The following is a 25699-nucleotide window of genomic DNA, read 5'->3' on the forward strand; positions in this document are numbered from 1 at the left end:
ATATATTTTTAATTCATGCTTTCATGCTTTGGCCCCATCGATAAATTTTTTTGGTTCCGTCCATGCTTGCAGGTGTAATTTCAAATGCTATAAAAGGCTTTAACTTTATTTATTGGACATCAATTGATTTTTAAATGAGATGGTCAAATAACCAATCCAACAAATAGTATGTGTTCGAATTGCGGGAACGTCACATTAAAGGAGAGACTATTGAGGTACAATAGTGTTGCTCTCTTCACATAGATGGTTTTAGAAAAAAAAAATTGTTTTGCGGGATGCGATTTTAAATGTTAGAATGTCATAAAATGCTTTGACTTTTTTTAGTGGATAGCTATTAATTTTCAGATAAAATGGTTAAAAGCACAGCCTAACAATTTTGTTTGAGATGTATTGACGTGGCAACTATAAATGATTTCACAACTCTAATAAATTAGATGTACACATGGCACAATGTTATAGGTGGTGATGTGGACATTTGTAAAGGTAGCCAAACTATGATTAATTTATTTTATTTTGTTTTTTGTGGAAAACTAACGGAGGTGGTGAAAATAAAATTTCACCAAACCTAGGTAGCTTAATTGTCATTTTTAAAAACTTGGATATCCATGTGAAAAACTTGCTAACAACATAATACATATACCAAAATGATATTTAACCCAACATGAAATTGGGTTTATAGCTTGCATAAACAGAGACGTGGGAGACAAAATACAAAGAGAAATATATATATACTTCCAAATGTTTATTTCCTCATATCTACCATTGAATTTTGAATGAGTTAGCATTTCTCAATTACAAATGTTCGATGAGCCAAACTCATTATTGACAACATTTCATTGTCAAAAGCAAATAGTGGTATTCTCTTTCTACTAAAAGCAGAGGTCTGGATTCAATTAGTTGTGGGTTTGGGATTTTACAATTAATGGTAATAATGTTGTTTCGGGCCACAACAAATAGCACCTGAAACGAAGGATGCCAATATGTATTCGCTTGTTGAATTCGAGTCGTATTGATGAATAAGTATAAGATTATATAGATCAATTCCAATTAGAATCATTTAATCAAATAAGTCAGATTCATTAACCATAACCGACTAATTTTATATTGAGCTCACATCAAATTTGCAAATCGTGTAAAAGAATTGACCATCCTACTTTCGTACAAAAATGCACAATTAGAGCTAGAGATTTGCACGTTGAGAAATTATGTTGTACACTTGTACCTGGATAATCATGCTATAATTTCCAAATTTGGAATTAGGGCCCAGCGGACATTTTCTTATTGCCTTTCCCAATATTCCTCCTAACACCATCAATTTCAAGTAATGAAAGATTATAACTACTAATACAACTTTGCTAACACTAAAAGCAAATCTTAATCGGGTCGAATTCGAAACCAGTTCGGGTCTTTGGGCTGACCCGTTGATCCCTAGCTACCACCATACTTTTGCTTCAGGTGGGGTTGTAATGGTCACAATGAAATCATGGGGAAAAACTCAAACCAAGCCAGATTGGGACAGGCAGAAAATTTAGGTTGGAAGCAGCTATCAGAAACCCACCTTATGTACCATCTACAGTCACAAATCAGCCCTAGTCAAATGCAGATATGCTGTCTCATTTTGTTTTCCATCACATGTGTCTTCAAAACTCTTGTTCTAATCTTTAACTTGTACATAAATAGTGAATTCCAATTTTTCAATATGCCAACGTGGACCAGTCAGTATTAGACTATAGGACACTTACAGGTTCATCTACCTTTATCAGTAGGGTGAAAGTTTAGTTTTCAGAAATGCTAAAATCCGCTTGCTAAAACAACCACAGTTTCATGTAGACAGTGTTTTTCTCTAAATTGGGTTAATCTATAAAATTGTCATGTATTCATTGACTATGCGAGAAGCACATGAGTTTTTAATAGCATTCTTCTTGCATGTTGTTACAAATAATGTACTATTCTCACTTGCTAAGGAACACATGATAATTTTAAGGAAAAAAATGCAAAATCAGTCCATGTAGTTTACCTGATTTGCAATTAGCTCTCTGTAGTATCAAAATAAATTCAAAAGTCCCTAAGGTATGCAAAAAAAAAAAACAATTTAATCCCTACAGTCAAATTTAGTTCACTGACTTAAAAGATTCTGATAGTGTGAAACGTTAGAGCTAATAAAATTGTGATACTTGTCCTATTTAAGCCAATGTCACACTAACAGAATCTGTTAAATTAGTGGACATAATTTGACTCTAACGACTAAATTATTTTTTATGCATATTTCAATAAAATTGTAATACTTATCATATTTAAGTCAGTGCCACACTAATTGTAAATCAGGTAAACTGCAAAGACTAATTTTAAAGACTGAATTGGAAGAAATTCTTCAGACCCAGTTGGAAAGAAAACTCATTCCCATGTGTGCTAAGTATGTAACTAAGGTCTGCCTTAAAAAATTAAAATTTGAGAATTAGGATCACAATTATAGGATTTATTTCTTTGTTTTATGTGGTGAAAAAAAATTGTTGATTGAGTTGACGGGACATGGTAGCTTGATCACCAACTAATACACTCTCAAGCTGTGAAGTGAGGTAAAAATTAACACTTAAACTCTAAAAAATAGGCCTTAAAAGTGACAAATCTACCCTTAGAAGTAGGAAATATAAGCCTTGAATTTCCCTTAATTAATTTATTTGGAGAGAAATGGAAGTAGAGGTTCCTGTATTTTTACTCCAACAACCAAAGCGCCAACCCACGCCAAAGAGAGAAATGCAGTCATTTTCCATGTAGAAGCCCCGTTGTGTCAAAGTTCAAAGTCTTTGTATGTTGAAAAAGCTTCATGTGGTGGTGGCAAAGCCAAGCAAACAAACACCAAACAACCCCCATCTCATATAATTTTTTAAAAAAACTTATTTCATTTTTTCTTTTTTCTGCCCTTTTCTCTACTCCCTCAACGTCCCTCCTTCAAGATCAAGCCAAACTCATCAAACCCACAAAACAAAGATACAGCTTCTTCTCAGTCTCATGTCTCTTTCTCCTTAACAACCCCTGCTCACCTCTAACATAAATAAGTGCCCAAAAGCTTGACATCTCTCGCCCCAATGCTAAGCAAGGTTAGGTAACAGAAAGCAACCTTAAACACCCTCCATCAAAATTCTTCCTTTTTCAGCATAACCATCACAAGGGGCTTCTCGCAATTCAACTCACTTCTTCTTTGGGTGATTGCCTAATGAAATAAGAAGTTCGACGAGGGTTTTGTGTATTTTTCATTTCCTTTTTGTGTGGTTTGTGACAAAATGCAGCTTTACATATCGCCCAGTTTGAGGCACATTACTGTGTTTCCGGGGAAAGGTTTCAAAGAGTTCATCAAAGTGAAGGTTGGCTCCAGACGGGTTTCCTATCGAATGCTCTTCTATTCCCTTCTGTTCTTCACATTTCTTCTCCGATTCGTCTTCGTCTTGACTGCTGTGGACACCATTGATGGAGAAAGGAAGTGCTCTACCATAGGTACATGATTCTAAGCCATTAATGTGAAAAAAAAAAAAAAAAAAAAAAAAAAAGTCTGATTAATAACAATAATTCGATTTCTGGTTCGTACGTAGCAATTTTAAGAATATATATTATGATGGATTTATATATATTGGTTTATCTATTTGTTATATGTTTTTGAAAACATTATCTAAAGGATGGCCAACTTTCCGAGGTTTAATGCAGAAGGATGTCTATTCTGCGTAGAAAACATTGAAACGAACACCGAGAATCTAAAAAATATTTATAGTTATCCGTAAATTTAAGATATAAAATTGGATGATTATCAAAAAAAAATATTTGAAATTGATGATCAATTAATAAACGTTCTTACTCGAAAAATTTAAATGACTCGAGGGTGAAATCCATATCCGTACAGTTGTTTGATGAGTTTCGCCGCTAGATATATATATATGTTACGTACGTAGGACATACATAGCTTTAACTAAAATCTTAATTTGGACGATAAATAGTTCATTTCTTTTTCACTTGAAATAGAGATGATCCCGACCCCTTAACTAAATTTTTGAGTTGTCTAATATGCCCCTTGAAAAAAATTATCTAGGTATGCATTAGTTTATTTTACTTTTAGTTAGTCTTGTCCACGCTTAATTACGAAAAGAACGTACATACCATTCTTGTGATCATGACATATACTAAGGAGTAAGGATTACTATACACAATGTTTCTTCTTTTTTTTTTACAAGTTTTGATTTAAATATTGATTTTTAATATTATCGTATCATTATATTGTATGACAGTTGTATAATAATCTATTAAATAACGTCAATCTATAATATATGTATCCCAATTCCACGGATTTTTATTTTTCGTCCCATGATGCTTTGCTTTATAAGAATATCATGTTTAATAATATTAGTTTTTTTTTTTTTCCTTTCTATTTGTTTAATAATTTTAGCTACTAATATAATACTATATATGTTGTAACGGTAGGTTGCCTGGGAAAAAGATTAGGTCCAAGTCTTTTGGGAAGAAGGCTGGACGCAAATGTAATCTCTGAACCCCTACTTTCGGTTTATAATTGTTCAATTAGTTTCCTTTTCTTTTCTTTTTTCTTTTTCTTTCAAATTAAAGTTTTATATATATACTGATCATACTAATTTTGTTTATTAATTGAAAATAATTTTTGGTCTCTGGAAGGTCCCAGAAGTGATATACCAGGTACTAGAAGAGCCCATTAGCAAAGATGAATTAAAAGGAAGATCTGATGTTCCTCAAACTTTAGAAGATTTCATGGCTGAGATTAAGAAAAGCAAATCAGACGCAAAGACCTTTGCAATCAAGCTTAGGGAGATGGTACCACCTTTTTATTTTTAAAATTTTTTATTTTATCCCTTTAATCTGCACTAGTTCTTTAATGGATACCAATTTGTTTTTAGGAAAAATATATTATAAGTCCCTAAGTAACGCGCCAAAATTAAAAACTCCTTAGGTTTTTTTTTTTTTCGACAATTTACTTACTGAGTCAATCGAAACTACAATAAACTCCTTATAGTCAAAATTTTTTAATAGCCGTTAGGACTACTCAAAGCGCACCATTTTACCTGATTAAAATATTAATTTTTTTTATTAATTTAATTTAAAAAATTAAATCTAAAAATTAAAAAAAAATTGAGGGGTGGCCACCCAACCCCTATGGGGTGGCTCGCGGCCACCCCATTAGGGGTTTGGGGTGGCCGCGAGCCACCCCATGGGTGGAGGGGTGGCCTACGACCCATAGGGGTTGCGTGGTGGCCAGGGGGTGGTGCTGCCACCCTTGGCCACCCTTCAATTTTTTTTAATTTTATTTTTAGATTTAATTTTTAAAATTAAATTAATAAAAAATTAATATTTTAATTAGGTAAAACAGTGCGTTTTGAATGGCTCTAACGGCTGTTAAAAAATTTTGACAGTCGGGAGTTTATTGTAGTTTCGATTGACCTAGGAAGTAAATTGTCGAGAAAAAAAAACCTATGAAGTTTTTAATTTTGGCGCATTAACTTAAGGACTTATAATATATTTTCCATTTTTTTTTATCATAACTTTTTACATACTAACGTGGTAGTCATAACACAAATTGACTAAAATTTTTCAGGTTACTCTTCTTGAACAAAGAACCCGCACGGCCAAAATCCAAGAATATTTATACCGCCATGTAGCATCGAGCAGCATACCGAAACAGCTCCACTGCCTTGCGCTAAAGCTAGCCAATGAGCACTCCACCAATGCAGCTGCCCGTCTCCAGCTACCTTCTGCTGAACTCGTCCCTGCCCTTGTCGATAACTCCTACTTCCACTTCGTCCTTGCCTCCGACAACGTGCTTGCCGCCTCCGTCGTTGCATCATCGCTTGTCCACAACTCATTGCGCCCCCAGAATGTTGTCCTTCACATAATCACCGATAGAAAGACTTACTCTCCAATGCAGGCGTGGTTCTCGTTGCACCCGTTGTCGCCTGCTATAATTGAAGTCAAGGCCTTGCACCATTTCGATTGGTTTGCGAAGGGGAAGGTCCCGGTTTTGGAGGCAATGGAGAAAGATCAACGCGTGCGGTCGAAGTTTAGAGGTGGGTCGTCGGCCATTGTGGCAAATAATACTGAGAAGCCTCAAGTCATTGCAGCAAAGTTACAAGCATTGAGTCCTAAATATAATTCTATGATGAATCACATTAGAATTCATCTACCAGAGGTAGGAAAAAAAAGAAATTGCTCAAGAAGAAAATTAATTTGTGGATTTAGCTGAGTTATTTTCCTTCTTTTTGCAGTTGTTCCCCAGCTTAAACAAGGTGGTCTTCCTGGACGACGACATTGTGGTTCAAACAGATCTTTCGCCTCTATGGGACATTGATATGAATGGCAGTGTCAATGGAGCAGTGGAAACATGCAGGGGAGAAGATAAATTTGTTATGTCAAAGCGGCTGAAGAGCTATTTGAACTTCTCCCATCCTTTGATATCAAAGAATTTCGATCCCAATGAATGTGCATGGGCTTATGGCATGAACATTTTTGATCTAGAGGCATGGAGGAAGACCAACATAAGCCTTGCATACCACTACTGGCTTGAACAGGTACATATCTTTATCATACACTCCTCAAGAAAAATGGTGTTAATTAGATTTCTACGCATTCTCTATCATGCACTGCCCAAGAACAATTACATTTGAAGTGATCCCTGTTTTATTCTGTTTTCCTCTATGCAGAACTTGAAATCGGACCTGAGTTTGTGGCAGCTAGGGACATTACCTCCAGGACTAATAGCTTTCCATGGTCATGTCCATGTTATTGAACCTTTCTGGCACATGCTGGGGCTGGGTTACCAGGACAATACGACCTTTGCTGATGCTGAGAGTGCTGGTGTCATCCATTTTAATGGCAGAGCCAAGCCTTGGCTAGAGATAGCATTCCCAAAACTCAGGCCATTGTGGGCTAAGTATGTGGACTTTTCCGATAAATTCATCAAGAGCTGTCATATTAGGGCATCTTAGGTTGGGTTTTGAGAAGAAGATGTTGATCATATTGATAAAAGATACCCATTTGTATATGAAAAATGAAAATGAGAGTGAAGAGAGTTCGCAAATTCAAGGCCTTGAAAACTGGATGAGAGATGTACCGGCATCAGCCTGCTCTTTTTCTTAACTCTCATTTGTTGGTTGAAGCTCCCTTATTCTTTCTATCTTAATTTTTTCATTTGTGTACTTAAATTTTGTGTTTATACATTGTATCCGAGATGCAAGACCACCTTCTTTTTGGTCTTTTTTCTAACTTCCACTGAGAAAAAGACATCCTCAAGAGCAATCAGAGCATAAAAGGAAAATGGGTCACTAAATAACTCAATCAAAGCTGTATTCCTTGCTACCATCTCTAATATAAGACACTCTACATAGGCTAAATGCACTGATTACCAAAAGAATATGATCCCACAATTCTATACTCAAAAAGCCAATCCAAGTTTTGTCAGATAACAAGGAGAGGATTATATATAGCAGACACTTAAAAAATTAACATATCTAGAGTACAGCTGCATTCATTCAGGCAATTCAGCAAACAGCTTCTCAAGGTTCTCCATTCATCAATCACAATCAAATCTCAGTTGTTTAACTTACTTTTTTGCCGGTCACATTTGACACCAAATCCCTCAAGAACTTAGCAGACTTCGTAATAGGCGAATTGACTGCCATCAAATTATACAGCACATTCTCAACTTCGGCGATCGATGGCCGTGTCTTGAACCTGGAGACCGCTTTCAATCCTCCTCCTTCTTCTTCAACAAGAATAGCCCAGTTCTCACCGCTCACAACCCCATCTCTTACACACTTGAAAACCACTCCCTTCCTCCTACTCAAAACCCCTCTAACCTCCAACCCCATGAACGAATATATCACTTCAAACGATCCCACGAAGCCACGCAGCTCACCAAAATCGCTCTCCTCCTCAAACGTCCAACTGGGGTTGAAAATCACCACAGGCTTCGGATACAAAATGTCAGTAACGGCTTTTATAACTGCCAACTGAGAAGTCTCTGGTGCCAAAAAAACTGCCACCTCAGCGGAGTTCGAAACTCTGGTGTCACTATCGGTAACCGAAGAAATGTCCATATGCTCAATTTGGCTAGACGACCAGGCTTCCATAGCAGCTTCTCTTAAGGTAAGGTTAGGCCATAGGAATAGCACCTTGACAGGAGAGCCTTTTCTCTTAATGGGTAAGTCTTGGAAGACATCGGACACGAGTTGGGACAGCGATGCCGGCGAGTCGTCGATGACCGGAATTTCAACTCGGAATCTGGGCTGCTTTAGTTTCTTGAGTTTGCCGACGAGTTTGGGGTTGTTGAGGGGCTTTTCTAAGGTGGATGAAAGGCAGGTTTTGGCCTGGAGAATGGCTTCTTCTTTGGAGGTGGGTGGGGTGGAAGAGGATAGGGAGGACTGGATGGATATGGGTTTGTGGGGCGGAAATGGAGGATAGAATGAGACAAGGGAATGAGAGAGGTGTAGGTGGAGGAGGCGTTTGTTTGAATGGAATGGGAGATATGGGAAGTGGGTTTTGGAGAGTGGAAATGGAATTGATGGCTTTGCAGTTGCAGTTTCAAGGGTTTGTAGATGGATTTTGAGAAGATTGGAAGCCATTTTGAGCTTTGATTTGAGTAGAAAAGCCTGGTGGCCCGAGAAGAAAGGATCACTCGAAAATTTCAATGCAGATAAGATTTCTAATCACTGTATGGCCAAGATCCATCTTTTATGACTAGTAATAATATTATCACAATAGTAATGTTGGAAACTTGACTTTATCTCATTATCAACTAATTATTGAATCAATTCTCGTTAGAAAAAAAAAATAATAAAAAATAAAAAATAAAAATCTTACATGTCAACATTGTAAAATACCTAATAAAAATATATTTTTAACATTATTATTATAAAAAAAAATATTATACATTACCCTATCTTTACTTGCCGGGCAGGCCAAGTTGATTGTCCCAATTCAATAATTTCATCTAGAGTAGTATTAGAGATTACATTTTTATTTCACAATACTGTAATTTTATTTTTTTAATAATAACTGATTTAAAAGTTGGTTAAAACTACCACAATAACAGCGTGGGACAGTTATAAAATAAAAATATAATATATATAGTTACTCTTTCATTTAAGTCAATATGTTCTCTTAGACAGAGCCTTTTACACACCGGATCAATGTGAGTTTCAACAGGTGAAAAAGTAAGATCGACAAACGCAGTTCCTTTTGGATTGAGCAAATACGGAAGGCACACACTATCATGAAGGCTCCATCAAAACAGATAAAACACAGGGATTGCCAGACAAACTTATTAACATTTACATGCGAACACCAGCATCAATTCATAAAAGTGCTTTGGATAGCAAACGAGGGAAGTTACCCACCAAATCCAGTTACAACTTAGAGGACTTCAGCAAAAACTAATACAGACAATGACAATGACAAAATGAATACGCTTCTTTGGGGCCTCCATACCCTAATCATTGTAGGCTGCCAAGTTAAGCCACGGGCGGGCGGAGGACGTGATCCTGTGAGGTATCCACTGCAGCAGGTGGCATAAACTGCCACATTGCAACCCCTGGGTAACCAATGAAAGGCACCAATTTGTTGCCGGGGGCCTGGCCCTGAGCAGCAGCAAATGCAGCAGGGATTGCAGGAGGAGTAGGCAAAAAGCCAGGTTGTGCATTCATGGCTTTCAGTTGCTGCTCCAACTTCTCTTTCTCCGCCTTTAACCTCTGCTTCTCATCACGAAGCTCATTCTTCTCAGCCTACACAAGGTATAAAAAATGTTTAATAACTGGCCCTAACAGGTCTACAGGTTTCCTTCACCACCTCTTGGACATACCAACATTTCATAGGTGGCAATGATGAAATGTTCATGGAATAAATCATACAGTATAAGCATTTAGTCCTCGAAGTTTGCATTTAAAAGAAATAAAAATAAAATTCACCTTCAACTCTTTGATCTTCTCCTGGAGACTTGAATTTGAATCCTTCAACTTCTGTGATTCACCCCGTAACTGAGTCACCATTCGGACAGCATCAAGTAAAACAGCAGCCTTGTCCGTTTTTGGAGGTCTTCCAGGCTCCAGAATAGAGCCCAATTCCACAAATCTAATCATGATAAAACATAAAAACATGCATGCCAGATTGATTCAGAGCAAGTGAGAGATAAACATGCATGCCAGAGAGAGACAAACGGAGAGGAGAATAGAAAACAAGACAATACTTGTCGTTAAGTCTATCCCTTCGCAACTTCTCCCGAGAAGCTTTGGAACTTGATGCACAGCACAATTCAGGTCTACCCCTGCAAATGGAGATACATGAGAGAAATAACATAAAATTGTATAACATACTCATTGGCTGTATTCCACTTCTTGAAAATTAAAACATTAACGTATAAATGTAAATTCGGTCCATGTTTGGGCTATTTGATTTTACTAGATCATTTAGTTGAGTATAGAGGATGCACAAAGCCCCCTTTTTTTTTCCTTTTTTTTTTTTTTTTGAGACATTGTGCTCAATTTCAAGGACATACATTGCTTGATCTAAACTATAATCTGGGCTACAAATTGATAAAGCATCTTCATTGAAACACTTGGAATAATGCCTAAAACATATATCAATCACATTACGACCTCACTTGCAACACTAAACTGTAAGAAATTAGCAGCTTGTGACCATGTGAGCAAGCATACTTGTGATTAATTGACACCCTCAATATGACTTTTCATTTAATAACTCAAGTTCTGTTTTTGCAAAACTAATTATTCATCTATTCCATGAAAATTGCTTACCAAAAGAATCGACTCCATGAAAATAGTTGCTTATAATCTTCTGATAGTACACAAATATAAGGAAACAAAGTCACCAAGCCCTTATCAAGAACTGGTGAACACAGTTTTTTGAGTAGTAAAGAACCTTGTTCCTTTTTTAAACCAAAGAGAGGAGAGAAAAAGAAATTGTCTTTTTACCTCTTCTTTGAGCCACATTCCTTGGCACCATCTGAATCCCCCAATGAGCCATCAATTTCCACACTAGGAAATATATCATATCAGCACATAAGAACAAAAGGAAATCATAAATCACACAGATGCAAACCGAAACAGTTCTTAAAACAATACAGCCTCTCGTTAAAAGTATAAACAAATTGATTCTTACTTATTAATCAAATGCTTTAACATGACTTTTCATTTGACATAAAAATAAAAAATAAAAAATAAAAAAAATAATATAAACAGCAGAGTCGCATGAGGGGGAAGGGAAGATTCAAACTAATGACTCCCAGCCAATTGAGTGACCCCTAGGGCTTCCTTCATATCAATCTTAACAATAATAAGAAAAAAGTAACAAGGATTTATCATGAAAACATTTCACCTTTATCTGTGTTGAACAAGTTATTGTCACTTCCAATAAATTAAGTTTAAAACAATATCATCTCAACAAAAGGATTATCCATAGCCTACAAAACTTGCTAAATAAATTTTTTTCCCCCTGACCAGCCATGATACTTTGTAGTAAAACATTTTCTACTAACATGATAAATGCTCTTGCTATAAGTTGAATGTTAAATCAAGCCCCTATATATTCTACAAACAATCGTGTGTGGGTTTGATCCTAGGTTCCAAGTTCAGATCACGTGTGAGCATTCCATGTTGCATTCGCACAGAGAAAGGGCTGAAGTGGTTTATATGGGTAGAATGCTTTGGTCATTTCGGGGACAGAAAAAAAATAATAATAATAAAAATAAAAATAAATAAATAAATAAAAAATAGTCCCACATTATACTATTGGTTGGAATGAACCTATTCAATTACACCATAGGTATATTTATAATTTATGGTATAGAATGAAAATAAAGTTCAATAAAGTAAAGTTTATCTAAGCATATGTCAAAATATTTCCAGAAAATAGTAAAGTGACTTACTCATTGTCCTACAACCGATAAAATATTACTTAAATGATTAAATTTATCATTTCCTATCAAATTAAGCTTATGGAGTAAGTTGTGATTTGACATGATATCCTAAGAGGTCTTGAATTCAATCCGACTCTAGGGTTCACCCGTTTCAATTAATATATTCCACTTGTTGTCTGGTCACACAAGTGAGGGAGAGTGTTTGAATATTAACTAAATAATTTAGTTTTCCTATCCGTTTATTTTAGAAAGTGGTTATTAGCTGCCTCAAATCAATAATGCATCAACAAGAAACGCCGAAGCATATATACAGTTACAACAATCATTTCAACCTTCCGAATATCCAAAGCCAAAAAAGTTCAAGCTGTACTACACATTTATGAGCCCAAAAATACCCGACAAAAAAAAAAAAAAAAAACTAATTTTCCCTCATAATTACCAAAATCGCAATCATGTCACGTACACAAACCAAAATTGAATAAAATACATCACAAACCCATAGAGATTACCAATCGTGCTATCACCCATCAACTTTGAACACAAATTCCAACACAAGAACCAAACAAAAATAGAAAATTAAACACAATATGAAGCCAGAGAAAAAAACTCAAACGAAGGAAAAAAGTAATTAAAAAAGCCCTAAATTGCTCAGACGGGTGCACTGCTCAATCAAACAAAAGTCAAAAACCCTAATTGGATGTTTGTACCTAACATTCGAGGACCCATTCACGCCCTGCACGGACCAGCTGAATCCCACCGCGTTGGGAGCAGAGAAATTCCCTTCCGGAACAGGGATGTCATCGATCACGCCGTAATCGTAGAGCCAATTGGTGTTTTCGGGTGAGACCATCGTCGGTGATGGTTGGCTTCGCCGGAAAATTGAAGCTTTCCGGCGAGGATTCGGTTAATCCCCGGAAACAAACAGGGAGGGAAGAGGTGGGTGCGGTTGAGCGCGTTTGGGGAGAGAGAAAATGAGAGAAAGAAAAAAGGGTATGTGTTTTTTCTCGGGAAAAGGGAATCTGAGTGAAGTCAAGGTGCTTGGGAAATGGGTGGAGGCTGATTGGTGGCTGGTGGTGTTGGGACTCGTCATCGTTCACCGAATATCTTCTTGGGTTTGGGCTTCAAGCCCTGTTAACCATACACTGGGCCTCTGCTCTATTTTTGTCCTGAGAAAGCATACGACACTCAATCCGGAGCTTCGTAAATAAAAATTTTACGGTGGTTGACAAAATTTTTTTACAAACCAATTATAAGAAAATTTTATAATCCGGCTAGCGGTTTGTAGGAAATTTATATCCAAATTTTAATTTTTGTAATGGTCATCCCTCCGCACGACAGAAACAAAACAAAGAGCAGTGTTTAACAGAACACTGACGTGCATGAACAGTCATGCACGCTAGTGTTTTGTTTTTGTTTTTTTAATTGTTTATATAATATTTTAATAATATTATATAATATATGAACACTAGTGTGTATGACTGTTTATGCACGCCAGTGTTCTATTAAACACATCTCTTCAATTTATGCATGATATAATTTTTATTTTTTAAAAAATCCTAACGAAGGAGTACATTGGAACCCTAATGGTAATTTAGGGAGGACATTACAAAAAGAGAAATGCTTGCAAAATTAAAATATTGGAAAAATATTACAAATAGAATGGTGACTAGAGAGAGATAAGTATAGTTCCCCCTAAAAGAAATATGCTAAAGCGCCATAAAAGTAAATCTCCACCACTAAAATTTTATCAAATTACAATTTTAAACTTGTATAGGTAAAATTTAGCCAATGATGTTAACAAAAACATTCATCTATAATGAAGGACTATGATCCATACTAACTAATCAAATCATTTATTAGATGATGGATTATGGCTTATAATTGTTGAGTAACGATATATACAACATCTTTATCTCACAATTATTTCACAATGCTGACGTAACAGTCCCAATCAACTTTTGATTTTTTTTTTTATTTTTTTTTAAACAATGACTAATCAACTATTTATTGAAATTGCTATATCAACATTGTAAGATAGTTGTAGAATAAAAATATAATTTTTAGCATTACACGATTCTTTACGAGATAAATCTCCTAAAATTAACTTTTTACCCTCCAATTGTTATTTTTTATTTTTTATTTTACTCCCCTCGACTTAAAACTCTAGTTCCGCCCATGCTCAAATGGTTGCACAAATTAGCCATCCTGTAGAGCAAGGCCTTTTTAGTCTTTTACGACCAAACTCTATTGTCAAAATGACCAAACTGTCCTCGATAAAGGATATCCTCTTCCGGTGGTCAGTAGTAGCCAGCAGTTTTCAAACGGATATAATCGAAAATGAAAGTCTCATTGTATCAGCTACTCACTCATCACTGCCATTCTCACTCAATTCATCTACAATGGCTCGTTTGGCAGGCATTAATGGAGTCTCCAAAACTCTACCAGCCCTTCCAAAACTTCCCAGCCTTCAAAGGGTCCCAAAGAGACTGAAAATAGTTGGGTTTCTGGGCAAGAAAAAAGAGGATCTTCAAGAACACCCATTACAAATCACAAGAAGATTAGCTATAGGCCTTGCCTCCATAGCACTTACAGGAAATTCTACCAACGGGATATCTCTAGCACAGGATAATGGTTTCTGGATCGATGGCCCTTTACCTGTTCCTCCTGTCTATAACAGTAAGCTTTCTTATTACAAATTTTGCAGTGTTGTTTCACCAGAAAGTGTTCAGAATGTTTCTAAGTGCAGCCAGGCTTCTCTTCCTGCTTCCCAATTGTTCTTTTCTTACAGATATTGCGAATGAGAAGACGGGTACTCGTTCTTTCTTGAAGAAAGGAATCTATATGGCAAATATTGGAATCAAAGGTAGTGCATACAGGCTGAGGAAGTATGCATTTGATCTATCAGCAATGACAGATTTGGTAGCACAAGATACATTAAACTATGTCAGGAGATATCTAAGGCTTAAGTCCACCGTCATGTACTATGATTTCGACAAAGTGATCTCAGCTGCAGCAGAAAATGAAAAGCAACCCCTTACTGATCTGGCTAACCGATTGTTCGACAGTTTCGAAAAGGTAAATCAATTATCACATAAAAGAGTTGAGATAAATCAATTTTAACTTCAATATCTGCAAACTAGAGTTGCTTAAGAATTGTAAAACCATGTGTTGACACAGCTTGAAGATGCTGCAACAAAGAAAAATCTGCCTCAGACAGAATCATGTTATCGGGACACAACAGTTATACTCCAAGAGGTCATGGAAAGAATGGCTTAATCTGCATCATCTGCTGGTCTGGTTTATACAAAACCAATGTACTCAATTTTGAAGCATCATAAATCAAATTAGATTGCACATTGCTCTCCAATTAAGTTTCAAATATAATTGGTATATTTGAACAGTCAAGTTTCTCTTAAACAAATGATAAGACATTCAAGTTAGCATGTTTCTGAGCTCTCAGATTAGCTTCATCATCAGTTACTTTAAGGCAATTAAAGAAGCTATTGTTCCAGTTAATTGATTTGTAAAGAAGCTACATGTATTATGCTTGAGCTATTGTTTGCCTGAAGAAGAGGACTAAAGAAGAAGAAAGGAAAGAATTTCATATATTCAATAATTATCAAATAACAGTCGCGGCCCAATTAAAAAGCTAATAATCGGAAAGACATTTTTTGATTAATACGAACTCAATATTCTTTTTTTGCTATACAACATATTAACCTACGTTAGAATCACTCATTTCAAATTTTGATACGAGTAATAGAGATACAGAAGACATGGTTGCCTCAAAAAGGAAAAGAATTATTAATCTATCAAAAGATCAGCCATAGCTTAAGCGTGAATCTGAAGGTCGTGTGTTGGTTTGTCGCCGCGGAACCCCAATCTCACAAGCGTTTACCCGGGCTGCGAAACGGAGTGAGCAAAGTGACTCACCCACTGAGGAAGGGTCAGGAGAGATGTTAACAAACATCAATGTCTTTGAGTCCCCACCTAAACAAGGCTGTAACCAGTGATTTTAAAAGATTAGAACATCTCAATTGATCATATCCCACTAGAAGAGTAGCAAGAAAGAGTACTGAAGAACCATAATCTGTTCCTCTGCTTTTTTTTTCAACATATTTGCCCAACCAAAATCTATCCACCTATATTGGGTCCAAAAGAGTGTTTCATTAAAACAAAGGTTGGAGTTCATCTTTCCTAGCCAGATTATATTGGTTTCTAAATCTTTTAAACAAAGAGTTTCCTAAAGAAAATACTAAAGAAAATGCCACATAAAAGCAGCATAGACAAGCAGCCAAGACATGCACACTTTTTGCACAGGGAAATTGCAACTTTCCTCTCAACCTACAATCTGGACTTGAATCATAAAATCCAACTAGTGATTCCCATTCAATGACTCTAAATGTGATAATGAAGACAGAAATGTTGCCATATCTTGAAAGAAGTGAAATCAATTTTGTAAATAGAAGCAACACTAAATGGCAGAGGCTTTTTTATTTTTCTACTTCACCATTTTCAAGGATGATGGGTGAATTTCTTCTATAAAATGAAGAGAGACACTCCATGTCATCCATAGTGAAGCTAGGAAATTAAAGAAGACCTTAAAATTGAAACTAGATAATCTTCATAAATCTCTAAATAACTTACCTGAAGAAGATATGTAAGCTTTGAGTTCCTAAAGGGAATGTGGTCTTCCTTCTTCGCTAATGCAAGTATAACATCACTCAAGGATGATAAACTTTTATTAATGGCCTGTTACAATTGCAAAAGAGAAACGTTTGATTATTGAAACTACATAATGAAAAGCATAAAAGATATAGAGATCAGATTAGTTTGGCTAAAATACTTGAGTTTCTTTCAATCGGTCCCCGGTTGATCCACTCTTAGAAAGACGCTCACTCCCAGCAAGATCAATAAGATTCAAAACTCCTTGTACTTGTTGGTCAGTGCTCTAGTACATACACAGAAATTAAGAAAAGTAAGGTTCAATAAACAATATCTGAGAAAACGAAGAGAGGATCTGAAAATGTTTGTACCTCATTGACACCAAATATTCGTAGCGTGAAAACAAAATGACTTCTTGATGATTGCTCATTCATCTGGGTCTTGCCTACAGACCTAAAAGGATAAAAGTAAAACATTTATAATAATAAATCCTTTTATCAAAGTATAGTGAACTTGGGGACAAATTAAGGGAAAGAAAACTGAAACATAATAATAAAATATTGTTGGCGGTGGTTTACATGTATCATACAAACAACTTTTACCTTGTGAAATTGGATCACATCTAAATGCCAAAAATATATATGGATTCATACAAACGTCCAAATGGAGCAAAGCATAGAACATTACAAGTAAAATTAAATAGCTATCCCATAAGACACAGAAAGGAATTTCTTGAACAGAATATTGCATAACTCAAATCAAGCTTAAAATATGCATGTTCTAAGTCTTTACCTGCTCTGTGCAGCCTGATCTAAAAGAAACGAAACCTCTTTAGCACTGCGGACGTCCACAATTGTAAGATCAGAAACATGTGAGTTTCCATTTGCATCGTGTTTAATTGAATATTGCTTTCCAGCAACACCGTTTTCTGTTGGAGATGACCGATTTGTTGATAACAAGTCACGAATTGTTTCATTATATATTTCCAACATAGACACCTACAGGTGTTTGTAGAAGTCAAATTTTCAATAATCATGTATAAAACTACATTCTTGTATTCAGACAATGAAAACTAACAAAAGAAACATATTCTTATTCACCTGCATTTCATATCTCCAACCTTGAGGTTGAAGAGACTGCTTAGTTTGAAATATTTGTTCTAGAGAACGGGGTATTAAACCTTTTTGCTCAGGATGTCCTGGCCTACCCATCATAGTATAAGTTTTACCAGAACCCGTTTGACCATAGGCAAAAATGCAAACCTGAAAAAGGAAAGCACCGTCATTTCTTAAGGCAAATATGATGCTAGTTATGTATAGGGTATATAATACTAGCAAGGTACATTGAAATGCAATGCAATATGCATGTTTGGAAAAATTCTATCAAGGATCAATCCTATCAACTAATAAAGTTTGTTTTTGATAAGCATACCAACTAATAAAGTTCCAATTACAAGACCCACTTATCAATAAGTAAAATTCTGTAAGCATATAGAACTATTATGAGGTTGAAAGATGATGAACTATAAGCATATCAACTATATGTATAATACTATTGAGAACCTTGATGCTTATCCACAGATGATTAACAAACAAAATCTTTAAAAGAAAATCGGTTGATAGAATAAAACTAAATCTACTATTTGGATCAAATACAAAATTTACATTAGCAGAAAATAAGATTTGGAGCTTAATGAATCACCTTATAACCATCCAGAGCACTTTGTACAAGCTGTGAGATTTCTACAAAAACATCATCTTGTGCTGCGTCAGGCATGAAAACTTGATCAAATGTAAAAGCATGCTTCTGCCCTGATTACAATATAAACTTATGTGAGTTCTTTGTTTTCAAGACCCACTTCAAATATTTCTTATAATCGATATCAAGCAGAAAAGAAATGGATTGTCCAATATTCTTCCTCCAAGAAATGTACCGTTTTGCACTACATCAATTCCCCGTCCAAGATATTCTATTGATGTCGGATAAGAGATAACCTTTCCTTCCGTGCTAATACCATCCTCAGGCAAAAGAGGTCGCACTCTACAGAATACTCGAATGTTCCCTTTTAGTTCCTATATCATAAGATAGTTTAGCAAGGTATACATATTTGCTGCTAATAGAAGGTTGTGAGATAAGAACTACCAAGATGGTATTATGTAATTTTTTGCGCAGCATCTCTCCTTCCACAAGTTTGAATTCTGCATCTGCCAGACGACTTTGTAACTCATATATATGTTTCTTTTGCCCTTCAAATTCAGTTCGTGTCTCCAGTGCAGATGAATCATAAAGCTGCAAAAAAGAGAATATTTGATTAATTATAAATCTGTTAACACGACCTAATGATTCATGCCTAAAATCCAAGAAACAAATGGCACATATACCTAATATAATAAAAATCCCCATGCAATACTAAATTTTGCTTGAATTCATATCATTACCTGCAATTTCTCCTCTGCAGTTGCTAGCTGGTTCTGCAGTATCCTTATCTGGTTATTTTGCGAAGAACAGGTTGCCTGTAAAAGAAAGCCAACATTTTCTCAAAAAAAAAAATAGTAAAGCCATAACATGTAAAAAAAAAAAAAAAAAAAAGAAAAGAAAAGAAAAAAACAATAGAACCAGATCAACCTCTAGTTCATTTGCTTTTATTGTCAGGATGTCCAACTCAGCACCATATTTTTCAGAATACTCTTTATATTTCACCAAATCAGTTGATAAAGTCTGCACTTGTGACTGCAAACGGTCACGATCATCTCTCACTTGATGTAGCTCTGCCCGAAGAAAAGCAGCTTCATTCACCAAAGCATCCTTTTGCTTTATAGCCTCATCTTGAGAAGTCTAACAACATCAAATTCAATTCATAAGAGACAAAATTACGAAATCAATAATAAAAAGAAAGGATAGAATAAAAAGAAAAGAGATGTTCCACTCTTCAACCTAAAATTATTGAGAGAAACTGCTACATTTATTTTACAACCCCATAGTCCAAAATAATCTACCAAATTTTATTGGAAAAAGAACCTCTATACATTTTTTGTATCTATAAACAACCTCAATTGGAACACAACAAACATAACATCCAAATGTTTTCATAAATTTTCCTAAAGCAAACTTGCATGAGACTGTGTTAGTGTTTGTTGGGATTTATGTTAGCAAATTCAGTGTTAAAACTAATTTGGTTGCAAGTCTAAGTTGAGTTCTTAAGTTGGAAGTTCAAAACTTGGTAAATATTGAAGATCACAAGCCGTTGTTCGAAGCACGGTTGAAAGGAGTTTGAATGAGGTTTCAATGCATCTAAAGAACTAAGCTCCTAAGAGACTCGGTCGCAGTTGCGGTCAAACATGGTTAGAATTGAGGACTTCAAGTACAAAAGTTAATATATAATTCATTAATACACCATAAGGTAAATATCTTATGCAATGAGAAATGGTCCACAGGAAAAAAGAAACTCACCCTTGTCAAAGTAAGTTGACCCCTTAACATGCTGATGTTTTCAACTATAGTAGCCTTCTCTTTCTCTACATGCTTAAGCTCGTCTTCAACTGTAGAAAGGTCCGTATGAAGTTTACCATTGTACTGCTGTAAGCTTGTGTTGTAATCCTGTAGTCGCTTGTACATATCATTAAGTGACGATATCTGCAGAATTCAGGAAACCCACACCCAAACAGTTATAAGAGTACTTCTATACAAATAACTAAAAAGGGAAAAGAAGAGCGACATTGGACAAGGTCAGCGAGTTTGAATTAGATTTTTAGCTTTACCTTCTGATTAGAACTTAAAAGCTCTCGTTGAGCTTTGGCAAGCTCTTCGGACAGAGAAGTTTGAGACCTCTCAATATTAAGTCTAGTCTCTTTCTCTCTGGCAAGAGAATCCACTGCAGCCTGATTGAGATCAAAACATTGTGTAATTCATAGCCAGCAATCATTCAAACAATAGCTCCATGGCAAAACTAAATTTTGACTCTCCTTCTTACCAGCTTATCCGACTCTTCCTTTGTAAACTTCTCTTGTAAAGAAGCATAATTCTTTCTTAGCTCCATGATAATTGAATTCAGTTCTTCTTCCTTGTTTTTCATTTGTACCTCTAAAATCAAGCAAATCTATTTACAACACTAATCAAGTTTATTCAGAACTCAGTGAACAAAAGCAGTCAATCATACCAGTCTCATTGCATTTCTGCTCGGCCGAATCCAACATGTTCAGCAACTTCTCTTGCTCAAACAAGTAGCTTCCCTCAAGCTCTTGGAACCATTTGACGCACAACTTAAGTTTCTTGATGTACTCCACCATATTATCACATCTTTCCTAGAATCCAACAATTTAAAAACCAAAATTTTGATACAACAAGATTCAAAATCCAATTCCTATTCAATTAAACCAAATAATACTTAAAAAAAAAAAAAAGGGGGGGGGGGGGGGGGGGAATAGAAACATTCTTTGAACTCAATAACCTCAAAATACTCGAAAACCCACTAACCTTAAGATTGAACCTGTCCTTCCTTTTTGGTTTCTCATTCAACAACGCTTCAACATCCTCTCGAGTAAACTCAATCCCTCCACACTCCGAGCCCGCATTGCTCGCCGGAGCGCTATTAGGGCAGAGATCTTGCCCACCATTTACCACCGAAAACGCTTGCCTGCTCCTCCCATTGTTTGCCGTCCCAACCATTTTCTCATCACCAATACACTTCCTCTAAAACCCCACAAAAAAAAATTCACCAAAAAAAATAATTAATAATGCAAAATCTAACCAAAAAGAAAAAAACAAGAGCAACCCATTGCTCACAAATAGACGAAGCTTGAAACCCAGGTTTGGGAATCTGAAGAAGTATTAAGGTGTAAAAGATTATATGAGAGCTTACACTTGAAGGGCCTGTGGTTGTAGTTGTGAGGTTGCGGTTGGGATATGGAGGCTTGTTTTGGTTCTTGGTGGCCATTTTGAAGCACAAAGCTCAATGAGAGAGACAGAGAGAGAGAAAGAGAGAGAGAGGTTCAGAGTGGGGCCATGGATTGCATTGAAAGCTAACAGTGTATCAGAGCCGTTGCTTGAACGAGCAGGAAGATGGATGATCAAGAAAGAAGTAGCTGCCAATAAAAAATTGAAAGAAAAAGCAAAGGGTTCTTTCTATCAAGAAGAGGTTCGGTTGGGCGCCTGGTAATCGTTAGATTTCATCTCAATGACATTGGGATTTGAATTTTTTTGAACTCGTATCGAGCGGTACCACGTGATAGATTCGTTAAAATATTGTAATTCCTAAACCACCCTTATACTATTCATTTTTTTGGGTAAAGAATATTCATATTTTTTCAGATACCCTGGATTTTTTTTTCTTTTCTTTTTTTTGTATTATTAATTTCTTGGTTGTGCATAAACATTTTAAACATTTTTATTTTTTATTTTAGAAAAAAGCTACAATGAAAACCCTTTATTATACTATTTTATATTTCTCATTTCTCTCTCTCTCTCTTTTTTTATTTAATTACTTACTTAACTTCAACTTCACATATCAAAGCTAAAACTGTACTGCAAAGTATCTTTGAATATGTTTCTTACGTGGCAATACAAAAATAATATTTTCCTTTATTTGATTATTATACATAGAGTTAATTAAAATAAAATGTATCAACCACAACCCAATGTTTAACAACCTCTAACCAAACTGCATTATCAATTTCATGTGGAAGGAATTATATAAGACACAAATGATTATGCAATGAATATTTAATATAAAAATGAGTAATACTACTCTTTCCGCTCATTTATCACACACATTTTACATTGATTGATGTGTCGTGTTTTAAATGACTTCTCATGTCAGTCCCTTAAAAAAAGTAATGCTATATACTATCATTATTTCGCCCCCTATCTTTCTGTTCTGATATGGTAGTACCCATCAGCCTTTGGATCTACAAATCATCTAATAAATTACCAAGTGTCGTTAGCATTTTTTTTTTTTTTTTCTAATAAGAACACATATCACTTTATTATATTGGTTGGTAGGAAATTAATGTCCATTTTGATCGACCCTTGTTAAGGGTTGTGGGATGGGGGTGGGATGAAAAGTGTAGTATATATTATTTATCTATATTAGGAAGTCACTTAAAATACGACACGTTAACAGGTGTGAAATGGGTATGAAGAGTACTAGCATTAATCTATGGTAATAGAAAAATGAGAAAATTTGGCAACCAATGATAAGATAAGAAAATAATTGTTTGATTACATCAAAGCCTAATTAAACAACTATTAGAGACTTGTCCTATGAATAAGACAAATATGCTGAAAGTTGAGGTATCCAGAAGCCATCGTCTTCACCATTAGTATAATTATTGTTTGGTGGGAAGGAAGGAGACGGGTTGGTTCATCATCATTCGTCTAACACTTTTAATTGCAACCCTCTAATTCTTGCTTCACAAATTGAATAATTTGTCCATATATAGAGATGTCCCAAACAAGCCTGAGAAAATTTGTTATAGTAATAATAATCTTTGACTATATTAATGCAAGAAAAAAGTGATATGTAACCTAATTCAATGGCTAACATTAATGTCACCAAATGCCTTCATCAAAAAGACTAACTAAGCTTGTTGTCGTGGAGTATCTTCCCCTTTTGGGAGCACCAAACCAAAGATTTCCCACCTGCTTAATATTAAAAAATATTGTACCCTCTTGCTTTAGATGGGAGCCAAGAATTTTCACCTTTTATATTTTGCCCATAAAACAAGCTTTTTCTACCACTCTTGGTGAGGTAACAAACTTTGAAAGAATGCAAATATCCATTTCGCATGGGTAGAGTTGTTGGTATTTCTATTCAATTCTTGGTACTCATCAGCTGCAATCTAGCAGTCTTTTTCCTCATCGATCTAATCCTTTTTCTAAGCTTCTTCTTTACCCAAGCCCAAATTGACTTCCCCTCTCTCCCCCTCTCTCTCACTCAAAGAGTTTATGCTAAACTTGTGGAGCTAATACAATTCCCACTAAAAAGCTATTCTCATGGTGATATTTTTATATGTTATATCACTTTCCAGCTTCATTAAGCAACACTAGAGCCTTCTTTACCAAAGAGATAGAATAAAGACCATAATTCTTTCTGTGAATCTTTATGCTCTTAGCCTGCCTTTTTGATAGCTAGAATGTCGGCACAAATGACAAAACATCATTCAAACTTTTGCCTGTATGTAGCTATAGATAAGAGATGGTGGCATTTGCCTTACTGCAATCACAAGCAATGTATGGTGAGTGCTTGTTTTATGATTTATCGTAAAGATGATGAAAGTTTCCATGTACCACAAGTTGGCCGGACGTGCCCTTTTCTTTGACATCTGTCGGAGGCAATTTTCTCTAAATTGAATCAAAAGAAATTCTTCATATTTTTAAAACTGTCATGTGTCTCTTCATACGTAGTCAATGGATATATGACAATTTTACAAACTTGAAGAAAATTTATGTCGGCGAATAATAATATTGATAAGAACAAAATTAATATATAGTTACGTATGTTGAGTACGTAATAACGTAATTGCTAGAATATAAATATTGATCCAGTCAGTAATAAGTGGCTAAAAGCAATGTCAGCCTGCAACTACTAATATCGTCAGAACATTATTAAAAAAAAAAAACAAAATTCAAAATTATACGTCCTTACGTTTGCTGTTGGTTTCTTAGCAAAAGAGTTGTCAGTTAATGTCATGAAGATCATCAGCTAATGTAGGTGGACCTAATCAACTAAAGTAGACTAGTTCAGTTTTTTTGGTTGTCCCACAGCATATATTAGTCATGATAATTTAATAGGGCTAAATACTTTTTTGGTCATTGTTTTGCATTTTTATTTCCAGAGCTTTCAAAGTTTACTAAAACGTTTATTCTATTTTTACTGTTTATCGTTTTATTTCTTCCATCTATATTCCATTAAAACAATTAATGAATTCTTTGCCACGTGGATAAGTAAAATTAATAAAACACTGTCACGTGTCCATTCTTGCCACATCATCATATTACTTAAAATAAAAAAGAACAAGGAAAAATAATGGTTGTAGTAGACGGGAATGAGGAATCCCACCCCACAATGTTTTGCTTCTTGTTCACCCACACCACCACATGACTACGAGTCACTCATAAGTCCTAACGACTTTATTTTCTGTTCTCAAATAAAAATATTAACAAATAACTCAAAACACAAAACACTTTTCAAGCAACTATACATTATATTAGAAGACTCTTTTAAACCCCAAACAAAATCTTCTCCTTCCCCTTTTCCTTTGTATTTGCTTAGAAAGACAAAAACCACACACCCCCCAAGTTTGAAATGTTTAAATTTGAATGAGCTTCTTTCAAGATCTTTCCTCCAAGAATTTGAGGCTTTTACAGGTTTGAAGTACATGAGATGGCAAATCATCTTGCATTACTAGTAGCACAAAAACCATTAAGGCATATTGAGTGAGTCGTAGTCATTTTCGGCATCTATTTCTCATTCCTCTTCTTAATTGTCACTTTCAACTCAATGAACCAAATTAAAGGAACCCAATTTGCATGGTTGAATCTTAGCTTAATGGGATCCCAAAAACCATGGCTAGCTAGGCACATGGCACAATTTCAGCGGTGGAATCTATTGCTTTTGAGAGCCGGACGTGGCCAACTGGTTGACCAAAAGTTTTCAGAATTAGGTGATGAGAGCAACTGGCATGGCCTGCAGGCTGCAGGCTGCAGGATATGGAGAAAAAAAAAATGGTTTCCAGGGCACTAGCATGGCTTATTCAAATTGGTCATTTTACTACATTCGTTAGGGAAAAGAGCCATCATGTAAATTATATTGGGGGCAGTCATGGTTGTTCTGGATTTGTTCGGCTTTATAAGTACTTATAACAATGCCCATTATAGGCAAGTGAACAATGTGAATATTCAAATAACCTTCATTACATGAGGACAGATTATATTGGAAATATCAATCATTTGATGGCTCTCTATACTTGCAATTGAATGATGAGGAAAAGGGGTTCAAACGATAAAGCCAAAAGAAAATTATATAGAATTAGGGGAAGAGTAATGTTACATACTACACCCACATTTTACTTTTATTTTACTGACCATATGTGAGCCTTA

At 35.5% G+C, this 25699-nt stretch overlaps 5 protein-coding genes across 5 annotated transcripts; 2 read left to right on the forward strand and 3 right to left on the reverse strand.

The window, feature by feature from the left end:
• The first annotated feature begins 3120 nt into the window (after positions 1-3120).
• Positions 3121-7183, forward strand: GAUT12 (galacturonosyltransferase 12). Its single transcript, XM_059587762.2, has 6 exons — positions 3121-3492; positions 4468-4523; positions 4675-4830; positions 5609-6199; positions 6276-6578; positions 6711-7183. The coding sequence occupies exons 1-6, from the start codon at positions 3282-3284 to the stop codon at positions 6993-6995; spliced, it is 1602 nt and encodes a 533-aa protein (XP_059443745.1). The 5' UTR covers positions 3121-3281; the 3' UTR covers positions 6996-7183.
• A 120-nt stretch (positions 7184-7303) lies between these two features.
• Positions 7304-8705, reverse strand: LOC132175735 (plant/protein (DUF1995)). Its single transcript, XM_059587763.2, has one exon. It carries the CDS (start codon positions 8628-8630, stop codon positions 7605-7607), a length of 1026 nt encoding a protein of 341 aa, XP_059443746.2. The 5' UTR covers positions 8631-8705; the 3' UTR covers positions 7304-7604.
• Positions 8706-9359: 654 nt separating this feature from the next.
• On the reverse strand, positions 9360-12991 carry ILR3 (basic helix-loop-helix (bHLH) DNA-binding superfamily protein). Its single transcript, XM_059587610.2, has 5 exons — positions 12646-12991; positions 10995-11057; positions 10250-10327; positions 9972-10134; positions 9360-9788 (listed from the first exon to the last, which is right to left on the reverse strand). Exons 1-5 carry the CDS (start codon positions 12786-12788, stop codon positions 9519-9521), a joined length of 717 nt encoding a protein of 238 aa, XP_059443593.1. The 5' UTR covers positions 12789-12991; the 3' UTR covers positions 9360-9518.
• A 1268-nt stretch (positions 12992-14259) lies between these two features.
• Positions 14260-15454, forward strand: PNSL3 (PsbQ-like 1). The gene is made up of 3 exons (XM_059588255.2): positions 14260-14614; positions 14727-15013; positions 15116-15454. The coding sequence occupies exons 1-3, from the start codon at positions 14338-14340 to the stop codon at positions 15212-15214; spliced, it is 663 nt and encodes a 220-aa protein (XP_059444238.1). The 5' UTR covers positions 14260-14337; the 3' UTR covers positions 15215-15454.
• Positions 15455-15591: 137 nt separating this feature from the next.
• ATK3 (kinesin 3) lies at positions 15592-21703 on the reverse strand. Its single transcript, XM_059587376.2, has 17 exons — positions 21462-21703; positions 21077-21292; positions 20760-20904; positions 20574-20683; positions 20362-20481; positions 20054-20236; positions 19229-19438; positions 19042-19116; positions 18746-18892; positions 18537-18675; positions 18305-18414; positions 17704-17865; positions 17396-17601; positions 16975-17056; positions 16785-16889; positions 16586-16690; positions 15592-15938 (listed from the first exon to the last, which is right to left on the reverse strand). Exons 1-17 carry the CDS (start codon positions 21534-21536, stop codon positions 15759-15761), a joined length of 2370 nt encoding a protein of 789 aa, XP_059443359.2. The 5' UTR covers positions 21537-21703; the 3' UTR covers positions 15592-15758.
• Positions 21704-25699: the final 3996 nt, after the last annotated feature.

Source organism: Corylus avellana, chromosome 3, assembly GCF_965113065.1.
Source record: "Corylus avellana chromosome 3, dhCorAvel1.hap1.2, whole genome shotgun sequence".
Classification (NCBI taxonomy): Eukaryota; Viridiplantae; Streptophyta; class Magnoliopsida; order Fagales; family Betulaceae; genus Corylus; species Corylus avellana.

Bases quoted from the DNA above. Each gene is read 5' to 3' on its own strand.
- GAUT12 (XM_059587762.2), top strand. From the start codon at position 3,282: ATGCAGCTTTACATATCGCCCAGTTTGAGGCACATTACTGTGTTTCCG. The intron at 4,524-4,674 runs GTAATCTCTGAA...GGTCTCTGGAAG, and splicing joins GAAGAAGGCTGGACGCAAAT to GTCCCAGAAGTGATATACCA. The intron at 6,200-6,275 runs GTAGGAAAAAAA...TTCTTTTTGCAG, and splicing joins TTAGAATTCATCTACCAGAG to TTGTTCCCCAGCTTAAACAA.
- LOC132175735 (XM_059587763.2), bottom strand. From the start codon at position 8,630: ATGGCTTCCAATCTTCTCAAAATCCATCTACAAACCCTTGAAACTGCA.
- ILR3 (XM_059587610.2), bottom strand. From the start codon at position 12,788: ATGGTCTCACCCGAAAACACCAATTGGCTCTACGATTACGGCGTGATC. The intron at 10,328-10,994 runs GTAAAAAGACAA...CTCCATTTGCAG, and splicing joins GAATGTGGCTCAAAGAAGAG to GGGTAGACCTGAATTGTGCT. The intron at 10,135-10,249 runs GTATTGTCTTGT...TATCATGATTAG, and splicing joins AGGGATAGACTTAACGACAA to ATTTGTGGAATTGGGCTCTA.
- PNSL3 (XM_059588255.2), top strand. From the start codon at position 14,338: ATGGCTCGTTTGGCAGGCATTAATGGAGTCTCCAAAACTCTACCAGCC. The intron at 14,615-14,726 runs GTAAGCTTTCTT...CTTTTCTTACAG, and splicing joins TGTTCCTCCTGTCTATAACA to ATATTGCGAATGAGAAGACG. The intron at 15,014-15,115 runs GTAAATCAATTA...GTGTTGACACAG, and splicing joins TGTTCGACAGTTTCGAAAAG to CTTGAAGATGCTGCAACAAA.
- ATK3 (XM_059587376.2), bottom strand. From the start codon at position 21,536: ATGGCCACCAAGAACCAAAACAAGCCTCCATATCCCAACCGCAACCTC. The intron at 19,439-20,053 runs GTGAGTTTCTTT...TGATGTTGTTAG, and splicing joins GTCAACTTACTTTGACAAGG to ACTTCTCAAGATGAGGCTAT. The intron at 18,676-18,745 runs GTAGTTCTTATC...CTTATGATATAG, and splicing joins AATTACATAATACCATCTTG to GAACTAAAAGGGAACATTCG.